Source organism: Lutra lutra, chromosome 4 (genome assembly GCF_902655055.1).
Source record: "Lutra lutra chromosome 4, mLutLut1.2, whole genome shotgun sequence".
Taxonomy (NCBI): domain Eukaryota; kingdom Metazoa; phylum Chordata; class Mammalia; order Carnivora; family Mustelidae; genus Lutra; species Lutra lutra.
The window spans coordinates 90,152,649-90,162,690 of record NC_062281.1 but is presented as its reverse complement, the minus strand read 5'-3'; the positions used below and the strand labels follow the sequence as shown (position 1 = coordinate 90,162,690).

Sequence of the window (10,042 nt, the reverse complement as noted above, 5' to 3'; positions counted from 1 at the left end):
AACACATTGATCCACCCAAGCGCCCCAGGACCACTTTTAATAACCGCATCCCGGTGGTGAACGGTTTCGAGCGCCGCAAACTGTTGAGGTTCGCAAACAGGAGAGCCGGTACGCCGGGGCGGGGCGGGGAATGCTGGGTTTGCACAATGTATTCGGATTATCCTTGGAACTCTGTGGCGGAACATCCCCTCCCCTTCCCCCGCCTCCAGGGGGCGTGGCAACAAAGCGCGGGAAAACCGGCTTCGACTCCACCCCCCACCCCGTGCTGGAGGCGGAGGGGGGGCGAGGAGAGCTCTTAAATGGGAAATGGAAGCGAGAGCCGGCTCACACCCTATCTGCGTGCTTAGAAAGCCTACCTGCATACCGCTTTAAGATCCCTTTGGAAATGGCCCAGGCCACGCCAGCTCTCTAACGTCACCTCTCCTCCACTTCCGGTCTGCTGGGCCGTCCCGGGCTCCAGGTGCCGGTTCCTTCCACACTCCTAACTAATCCCGCCCCTCCTGCAAGCCCTCCTGCAGAGGGAGAAGGTGCGGGTGACGCCATCGCCCAGGAACTGGTCCGCGCGAGAACCCCATCCACCTAGATTATAGGACGATTTAGACAGTGGGAAAACGGCAAGGAACTGGTCAACCAGATGACGTAATGTTTTGGGTAACGTCCCATTTTGTGACTTCTGCACAGCATGACTGACACTGGGGTTTAGCTTGAGAAAACAGAGCAAACGGATCTACGCATCCGGGCTTCGTTCAGAGTCGGCAAGGTTCTCCTCAAAGTGCCCACCAAATAGAAGCTGAGAGTTCTTTTAATTTGCATAAGTGAACTGCGGGCTTCAAAGATTGCGGCCAATAGGGAGTGAGGGGGCGGAGAAGCACCTGGGATAGTCACCGCCTCTAGAGGGAAAGCCGGGCATCAGATTGGCTTTTTTCTAAGCGACAGTAGCGGAAGCCAGTCGTTTTTGAGATGCCCTGATGGGGCAGGTGGGCCCGGCACAACCAATGGGGAGAGGCATCTTCAGAAGGACTAGGCTCCTTGCCCAATGAGGCTGGGAGGACTGTGCGGGGCTAGTTCCGAACGGCAGTTCTTACGGCCAACCCAGTGCGGCCCTGGGAGGGGCGCAGTGCTGAAGGACGGGGGTGTTGGCCAATGGCGAGTGCGGAAGCGGGCAGCCCCAGACCTGGAACGCGGAGGGAGCTGAAGGAGGGGGAGGCCAAACGGGAGAGAAGCAGGAAGTAGCGGCGGCCTCGGGGAGGGCGGCGGCGGCGGCGGTGGTCGTGGGAGCAGGGTAGAGACCGCCGGGTCTCGGCTCGCACTTGGAGTGGAACAAGTAAGCGCGCTTGGGGTAATACCCGCCCTTGGCCCCGCCCCCTGGGGGGGCGGGTAAATACCCCCGCCCCTCCCCCACTTGGTCAACTACCCCCATCTCCGCGCCGCCCCCCTGGGGCGGCTTCTAGGAAGGCCCCTCTGCTACCTCCATCCCTTGAGGCGGATGGGCGAAACTCACAGCCTGTTGAAAGCACAGTCCCTAGCCGGGTAAACGTGGAGGGAGGGTCGGGGTCCCCAAGTCCTGGCGCCCCGAGTCCAAGAGGCGTCCGAAGCACGGCCCGGTGACTGGTGGCTGCGGGATGTCGCGACCTAAAATGGTGTCCGTGTTAGGGGGCGGGGGCGGGGGAGCTGGGCCAGGCAGGAGCGGAGCCTGCACCCCGACTAGGCGCGGGTCAGCGTTCGGGCCCGGGCCGGACTCGGGCTCGTGCCCCGGGCCGCTGCGCGCCTTCGGATCACTCCTCAGTCTCGAGGGAGTCGCGGGAGTCTGCGGGAGTCTGCGGGAGGAGGAGGCTGCCGCGCCGGGACGGGAGGGGAGGAGGTCGGAGTTGGGACAGACCCCGGTCGGAGAGCTGCGAGTCACGCAGAGACCGTCCCCTCCCCACTCCTCTCTTTCCACGCGCCTCCCCTACTCCGGTGAAGTCCTGGGCGGGGAGGTGCTGTGCGGCAGCTCCCCAGGGGCCTGGCCTGGCCGGGGCCGGTCCTTCCCTTCTCACGCCGGTGGGAGCGAGAGAAGCGCGGTGCGCCTCAATTTCCCCAGTGGCTTCTTCTCTGTACACCCCGCCCCCTCCCCGCAACCCCGGACATGCTCCCGGCGCCGGCCCTCGGCAGATGGCAGGGACTTAATTCTGCCCGCTGCCCAGCTTGGCGGCAGCCTAATCGTCCCCGGCCGCCGGCCCCTCGCCCTGCTCTGCAGGCCCCCCGGCCAGGCAAAGAGCAGTGGAATCCCCTCCCGACCCAGGCCAGTTTCACCCTCTTCCTGTTCAGCCCCTTCCTTTGGCTTTTGGGGAAGAGCAAAGGGAAAGGGGGGAGGGCCGGAGCTCGAGAGTCTGGGCACAGCAGCCGCAGAAAGGCCTCGGCCGTGGGGTGGGAGAAGCCTCTTCGGCCTTGAGCTTCTGCTGCTTGCCGGACTGTCCGCTCCTGGCTATCGCATGACCTCTAAGTCACTTGGACGCCGAGGGGGGAGTTGCTTGGGGAGGGCGAGTGGGCAGATGTTTTCCCCTAGTCCACCACCAGCCCACTTTTCCGAGGGCCGGGGTGGAAGGTAGCTCGGGTTTCTCCTGGTGGGGAGAGAAGCAGGCAGAGGAGGGAGGGCCCTAGTTCTTCATCAGGCCAGAGGCAAAGGGTGGAGGGCTTTGTTTAAACCCAGAGACTGTAGAATTAAGTAGGGGCTGGTGAGGGGAAACTTCCTTTTCTTCCTCTTGTTGGTACCCTCTTCCTCCACCCTACCTTCGTCCCAGCATTGCCAGCTGCCACCTGCTGGGACTCTCTCCAGTTTCGGTCTAAAGGCTGGCAGGAGGTGAGAGAATTGGCCCTGAGAAATGGCTTGCATCCTGGGCAGAGAATGTGTAGTGACAGGAGACTTTTTCAGTTTTTTCTTCCTAGATCTAGAAACACCGGGGGGAGAAACTGGTGAGGAACAGATCTGGGTCCCCCACAAGCTCTGGGCTGGACATGTTGGTTAGTGCCACATGCATCTTGTGGTGTGTGTGTGTGTGTGTGTGTGTGTGTGTGTGTGTGGCGGGTGCAAGCACTGGGCCAGGTTGGGGTTGGGCAAGACTTCCTGGACTGGTGTTGCCAAGGAAAATGAAAAGGGTGAGGAGTGTGAGTTAGGAGCTCAAAGCAGGAATGACAGGGATGAGGGGGTTTGGCTTTTCCCCTTTGCGGCAGCCCTGCTGGATAAGTTACCCTGGAGTTTGGCCCTGAGAGAGCAAGATGGGGAGGGAGGAGGGGCTGGCCCCTGGAGGGCCATGGGAGGGCAGAGGCACTCTGGGGAAGGTAGGTGAGCTAGTGGCAGGTGTTTGTGACCGGAGAGGCCTAGACTGGGGCCCTTGTGACTAGGCTGCCGTCACGGTCTTCCCTGTCTTTTTCTTTTTGTCTCTTTCTGTTCCTGTGTCTTATTCTTTCCATCTTGGTCTCTTGGGTGATTTCCCTGAGTCCACTTCTTGTTAACCAGGCTAGATCTCCAGGTGCCCATGATGACCCCAAGTCCCTGGACTTGACCCCTGACTCTTGTGTCTGACCCCAGGCCTAGATTCCCAGTGCTTACTCCTTCCCAGCTCCTCCTTGACCTGACATGTCCTTGTTTGTCCCAGCTGTAATAATAAATCCTATTCTGGGTTCTGATTCTCAGGGTTATGATTCATATCATGCTCAGAAATCACCCTGTGATGTGTGGGTTACTTGCCTCCCTCTCAGAAGTAAGGCGGTGGACATCAGGCTATTGATGCAGCTGGAACTAGAATCATTTCTTCATCTTTGCTTAAATTACTGTCCCTTCGTACACATGGCCTTTCAGATCTCTGTGGATACCCAGAAGATCCATGAAGAATTATGAATGGATCCCACGCTGCCATGAATGAACCCTTAGACCCAGAGCATCGTGTACATCTTCCTCCTTTATAGTGGTATTGATTAATTGATGGGTTTTGTGCTGGGCATAGGAGGGGCCCGAGGTGGTTTTAACCAAGATGTTCACTGAACTCCCGCCGTCTCTATAACCCTTGTCTCTCAGAAGTTCCTTTTCTTCTGCTTTCTCTCTATCTTGGTGTCTTCCCTGGAATGTGTGCCTAGCCTACATTTCAGTTTTAGGGTTTGGCAAACCTGATGTCTCCACCAGCTCTAGGATTTGTGCTGTGGTAAAAGTGTAGCCAATTCAGACTGTGCATGGTCCTGAGAGGATAAATATGGAGATCCCGAGGGAGGAGGGCCAGGGTTCTTGCCTCCAGAGGGCTCAGTTTCTTGCTATTTCCTTTCTTTTTTATCAGGTCTGGGACCTGCTGCCATGGGGGACATGAAGACCCCTGATTTTGATGACCTCCTCGCTGCCTTTGACATCCCCGATATTGACACAAATGAAGCCATCCACTCTGGGCCAGAAGAAAACGAAGGGCCTGGTGGCCCAGGAAAGCCAGAACCCAGTGTAGGAGTTGACTCTGGAGAAGCAACAGCAGCAGCTGCCAGAGATGGCCCCGAGGTTCCAGCCCAGGCCTCTGATCATGGCCTGCCACCGCCAGACATCTCAGCAGTCAGCGTTATTGTCAAGAACACCGTGTGCCCTGAGCAGCCTGAGTCCCCAGCTGGGAGTTCAGGAGGGGAGGGGGCCCGGGCTGAGGGGGTGACTAAGGAAGTACCTGTGGGGCCTCATCTGATGCAAAATGGTTTTGGGGGCCCTGAGTCATCTCTTCCAGGTACACCCCACTCTCCAGCTCCTCCCAGTGGGGGTACCTGGAAAGAAAAAGCCATGGAAGGCAAAGCTCCTTTGGACCTCTTTGCTCATTTTGGGCCCGAGCCAGGGGAGCACCCTGACACCCTCCCACCCTCTGCACCCTCCCCACCTCGGGAAGGGACCATGACCCCGCCTCCTTTCCCCTCTCCCTTTGAGCTGTCCCGGGAGAATGGCCCAGCCTTGCTGCCACCTGGTTCTCCCCCACCACTGGGGACCACGAAGCAAGATAGCTGCAGCCCCCTTCATCCTCAGGGCCTAGCCGGAATTGGCTCCGGCGTGAGCCCGGAGGCCTCAGGCATTTCTGCCGGTGCCTCTCCTCCCCAGGTTGCTGGGTTGTCCTTCTTTAAGCAGTCTCCAGGGCATCAGAGCCCTGCTGCCTCCCCCAAAGTGCCCCGCTGTCAGCCCCTGAAGGAAGAAGAAGAGGAGGGGCCAGTGGATAAGCCTTCCCCTGAAAGTCCCCAGAGTCCCTCCAGTGGAGCTGAGGCTGCAGATGAGGACAGCAATGACTCCCCTGCCTCTTCCAGCTCCTCGAGGCCTCTCAAGGTGCGGATCAAGACTATTAAGACCTCCTGCGGGAATATCACAAGGACGGTAACCCGGGTCCCCTCAGACCCCGATCCTCCTACCCCCTTGGCTGAGGGGACCCTCCTGGCTGAGGCTGGCCTCCTAAAGCTGTCGCCTGCAACCTCGACCCCTGAGGGTCCAAAGGTAGTGAGCGTCCAGCTGGGGGATGGCACAAGGCTAAAGGGCACCGTGCTGCCCGTGGCCACCATCCAGAACGCCAGTACTGCCATGCTGATGGCTGCCAGCGTGGCCCGAAAAGCTGTGGTTCTGCCTGGGGGCGCTGCCACCAGTCCTAAGACGATGGCTAAGAATGTGCTAGGGCTGGTGCCCCAAGCCCTGCCCAAGGTGGAGGGGCGGGCAGCGCTGGGGGCTGGGGGGCAGAAGGTGAATGGTGCCTCCGTGGTGATGGTGCAGCCTTCCAAGCCGGCCACTGGGCCAGGGGCTGGGGGTGGCACAGTGATCTCGAGGACGCAGTCCAGTCTGGTGGAGGCCTTCAACAAGATCCTCAACAGCAAGAACCTGCTGCCTGCCTACCGGCCCAACCTGAGTCCGCCAGCTGAGGCTGGGCTGGCCCTGCCTCCGACGGGCTACCGCTGCCTTGAGTGCGGGGACGCCTTCTCACTGGAGAAGAGTCTGGCGCGGCACTATGACCGCCGGAGCATGCGCATCGAGGTCACCTGCAACCACTGTGCCCGTCGCCTCGTCTTTTTCAACAAATGCAGCCTGCTGCTGCACGCCCGAGAGCACAAGGACAAAGGGCTCGTCATGCAGTGCTCGCACCTGGTCATGAAGCCCGTTGCCCTGGACCAGATGGTGGGCCAGCCGGACATCACGCCCCTGCTGGCTGTCCCACCAGCCCTCGGACCTCCTGCTTTGCCTGCGTTGGGCAAGGGTGATGGGGCCGCCATTGCTGCTGCCGTCACCGTGGTTGCTGCTGAGGCTCCAGTGCTGCCGCTCTCGTCTGAGCCGCCTGCCGCCCCTGCCACCTCGGCCTACACGTGCTTTCGCTGCCTGGAGTGCAAGGAGCAGTGCCGGGACAAGGCCGGCATGGCTGCCCACTTCCAGCAGCTCGGGCCCTCTGCCCCGGGGGCCAACAGCACTGTGAGTGTTCTCCTCTGGCCCCTCCCAGGGGTAGAGCCCGAAGCCGTGGGAGTAGGATCTGGGAAGGTGTTGGGGGGTTTGGGCCACTCCTCACTGACCGGCCTTCTTTGAACCCCCTTGACAGGTGTGCCCGACCTGCCCCATGATGCTCCCCAACCGCTGCAGCTTCAGTGCCCACCAGCGCATGCATAAGAACCGGCCTCCCCATGTCTGCCCTGAGTGTGGGGGCAACTTCCTGCAAGCCAATTTTCAGACCCACCTGCGGGAGGCCTGTCTACATCTGTCTCGCCGTGTGGGATACAGGTGCCTCCTGCCTCTCCCCGTGGCCTTGCCACTGATCTTCCGCGCCCCTCCCCAGCCTCCTACCCCTCCAGCACTTCATGGCCCCCTGCGTCCCAGCGCCAGCCTTCTGGCTGGCCTGTCAGGGAGAGCCCCCTCTCTCCTGCTGAACCCCAGTGTGAGATCTGTGTCCTGCCCCCACGGTTAGGGGGGAGAGCTCCAGTTCGGCCTCCGTAGGCCTCTGTCAAGGGGCAGGGTCTGCATACCCCTCCGGTCCCCACCTTGGTCATGCACCACCGCCGTCGATCAGCTCTGGAGTCCAGCAGTTCCCAGGAATGACAGGGCTGGGGTACGGACCAGAGACGCCCTGTCTCACCTCCGCGCCCCCTGCCCCCTAGGTGCCCCAGCTGTGCGGTGGTGTTCGGGGGCGTGAACTCCATCAAGTCCCACATCCAGACATCGCACTGCGAGGTTTTCCATAAGTGCCCCATCTGCCCCATGGCCTTCAAGTCTGCGCCCAGCGCCCATGCCCACCTGTACACCCAGCATCCCAGCTTCCACACGCAGCAAGCCAAGTGAGACCTGGCAGGGGATAGGGTGGGCTGGAGCGGGCTTGGGGCCCTGATGGGCAGGGTGTCTGCATTGTCCTCTCCACCCACACAGGATGATCTACAAGTGCGCCATGTGTGACACAGTCTTCACTCACAAACCCCTCCTCTCCTCACACTTCGACCAGCATCTGTTGCCCCAGCGTGTCAGCGTCTTTAAGTGCCCATCTTGTCCTCTGCTTTTTGCCCAAAAAAGGACCATGCTGGAACATCTTAAGGTATAGGAGTTAAGGGACAGAGGTGGGGTGCTTCGCTGTGGTGACCTGGGGCGGGGGTGACATAACCCTTGGAGTGTGGGTAGGGGAGCAGTGAGGCCTCCAGCAGAGCCAGGCCCTCCCCCACAGTGGGCACCCCCTTGTCTCCCTCTCACAGAACACCCATCAGTCCGGGCGCCCCGGGGAGGAGACGGCTGGGAAAGGGGGTGCAGGTGCCCTCGTGACCCCCAAGGCTGAGCCTGAGGACTTGGCTGTGTCCCGGGGAGGAGCAGCTGCCCCTACTGAGGAATCGTCTTCATCCTCAGAAGAGGAAGAACTGCCCAGCTCTCCTGAGGCCCCTCGTGCGACCAAACGGCCCCGACGGGAACTAGGGAACAAAGGCATCAAGGGTGGGGGTGGGGGCCCTGGAGGCTGGACCTGTGGCCTTTGTCATTCCTGGTTTCCTGAGCGAGACGAATATGTGGCTCACATGAAGAAAGAGCATGGCAAGGTGAGTGGGGTGTCCCCTTGGTCTGGGTGGCTGTGGGGGTGGGGGTCTTAGAGCCTGGCTCTGAGGTTCCCTACCCTCTGCTCTCCTAGTCAGTGAAAAAGTTTCCCTGTCGCCTGTGTGAGCGCTCCTTCTGTTCCGCCCCCAGCCTGAGGCGCCATGTCAGGGTCAATCATGAGGGTATAAAGCGAGTTTACCCATGCAGGTAACGCTTGCCCCTTCATCCGCACCTCCCCTCCTGCGTCCCCTTCCTCTTTCTGAGCAGCGAGTGACCTGCCTATCCCACGTCCCCAGCCCCACTGAGCACCTTCCAACTGTGACTTGTGTGAGTGGACCAAAGGTTGAGGCCTCCCTCTGCTCTGGGAAATCCTGCAACCTCAAGCCATAGGCCTTGGTCTTTGGGCTGTTCTCCCAGCACCCACGCTACCCACTCTCTCCCTGTAGGTATTGCACGGAGGGAAAGCGCACCTTCAGCAGCCGCCTGATCCTGGAGAAGCACGTCCAGGTCCGGCATGGCTTGCCGCTCGGGGCCCAGTCCCCTGGCCGGGGGAGCACCCTGGCTCGGGGCCCCAGTGCCAGAGCCCAGGTAGGCAGAAGCCCAGCCTGCTCTTTCGGAGCTGTGGGACTGGGAAACTGCAGGGTTCTAGGCCTTGGCCTCAGGAAGCAAGGCAAGGGTGCCAGGGTCAGTGTGGGGTGATAGGGAGGCCTCATTTCTTCCCTCTCATCGCCAGGGGCCAGGACGGAAACGCCGCCAGTCCTCTGACTCTTGTAGTGAAGAGCCAGACAGCACAACACCTCCAGCCAAGTCCCCTAGGGGTGGGCCTGGCTCTGGAGGCCATGGTCCCCTGCGCTACCGGAGCAGCGGTTCAGTGGAGCAGAGCCTCATGGTGGGCTTGAGGGTGGATGGTGGTGCCCAACAGTGCCTCGACTGTGGCTTGTGCTTCGCCTCCCCTGGCTCTCTGAGCAGGCACCGTTTCATCAGCCATAAGAAGAAACGGGGTGCGGGTAATGCCAGTGCCCTGGGCCTGGGTGATGGGGAAGAAGAGGCCCCTCCTCCACTGAGGTCTGACCCAGAGGGTGGAGAGTCACCCTTGCCTGCTTCTGGAGGCCCACTGACCTGTAAGGTCTGTGGCAAGAGCTGTGACAGCCCGCTCAACCTCAAGACCCATTTCCGCACACACGGCATGGCATTCATCAGGGCCCGGCAAGGGGGCAGTGGGGACAACTAGACCCAAACCTGGACTGACTGGCCTCCTCCCTTCCCTCTTTGTTGGGAGCCTGGGTCACTGCTGCTGTTGTCCCCAGGCTAGGGATTTCATTCTAATTCACGTTTTGTTCAGCTCCTCTCCTCCAACCCCCAAACGCAACAGGCTTTTGAGAATTATAGTGATTTGCAATCCCCCCCTTTGGGTTTGGCCCTTGGGTCCTAGTAGAGTGGGCCTTCCATTCTTCCTTTCTGAGCCCAACACTAATTATCCTCTTGCTGTAGACCCCAAAGTGGGTTGGGGTGGGAGGAGGGCCTTTCCTAGGCCTGTTAGCTGGGCCCAGGGAAGGCCTCTGCTGGGGCCCTCAGGACGCTTCTCAACCCTCAAGGGCCTGGCCCTGCCCCTGCACCTCCAACTCTCTGGCACTTGAGCCCCCCACCCCACCCCTGCAGTGCCTTTCACTTTTTTTTTTTTCTAACCCAAAAATTCAGGGGGGTTTGGTAGGGACGAGTCCTGTCGGGGGGGGGGGCGCTGAGGGAGAGGAGGGGGACAGGCTCTCAGGAATCCTTTATTCTTGTAGTAATAATACTAACAGTGGGGAAATGGGAGGGAGAAAACCAGACCATTAAAACTGCTCGTGGTTTAATCCCCATTCAGGCTTCTCTTTTTATGTGACCTAAACATTGTGGACTTGGCAGGGAGAGGGCAAGAGTCAAAGTTGGGGAGGCCGTTCCCAGGACAAGGTGACACTGACAAGTCTTCCTCAACCAGTTCTCTGCCTTTGGCATCCAGGACACTGAGGCATCTGCTCTTAC

At 60.2% G+C, this 10,042-nt stretch overlaps 1 protein-coding gene across 9 annotated transcripts; it reads left to right on the top strand.

Annotated features, from left to right (window-relative positions):
- The first annotated feature begins 454 nt into the window (after positions 1 to 454).
- On the top strand, positions 455 to 9,879 carry ZNF687 (zinc finger protein 687). 9 transcript variants are annotated; one of them, XM_047724832.1, is made up of 11 exons: positions 1,139 to 1,324; positions 2,781 to 2,839; positions 2,926 to 3,000; positions 4,308 to 6,433; positions 6,558 to 6,736; positions 7,111 to 7,287; positions 7,376 to 7,538; positions 7,693 to 8,025; positions 8,115 to 8,227; positions 8,467 to 8,608; positions 8,754 to 9,879. In XM_047724832.1, the coding sequence occupies exons 4-11, from the start codon at positions 4,325 to 4,327 to the stop codon at positions 9,249 to 9,251; spliced, it is 3,714 nt and encodes a 1,237-aa protein (XP_047580788.1). In that variant the 5' UTR covers positions 1,139 to 1,324; positions 2,781 to 2,839; positions 2,926 to 3,000; positions 4,308 to 4,324; the 3' UTR covers positions 9,252 to 9,879. The 9 variants fall into 9 exon arrangements, with proteins under 9 accessions (XP_047580792.1, XP_047580788.1, XP_047580789.1 ...); XM_047724838.1 differs by having other exon boundaries at positions 1,207 to 1,324; positions 2,912 to 3,000; XM_047724833.1 differs by lacking the exons at positions 2,781 to 2,839; positions 2,926 to 3,000 and adding an exon at positions 3,839 to 3,924.
- Positions 9,880 to 10,042: the final 163 nt, after the last annotated feature.

Coding starts and splice junctions, on each gene's coding strand:
- ZNF687 (XM_047724836.1), top strand. CDS start 4,325: ATGGGGGACATGAAGACCCCTGATTTTGATGACCTCCTCGCTGCCTTT. Junction 6,737..7,110: donor TCTCGCCGTGTGGGATACAG/GTGCCTCCTGCC, acceptor CCTGCCCCCTAG/GTGCCCCAGCTGTGCGGTGG. Junction 7,288..7,375: donor TTCCACACGCAGCAAGCCAA/GTGAGACCTGGC, acceptor CCACCCACACAG/GATGATCTACAAGTGCGCCA.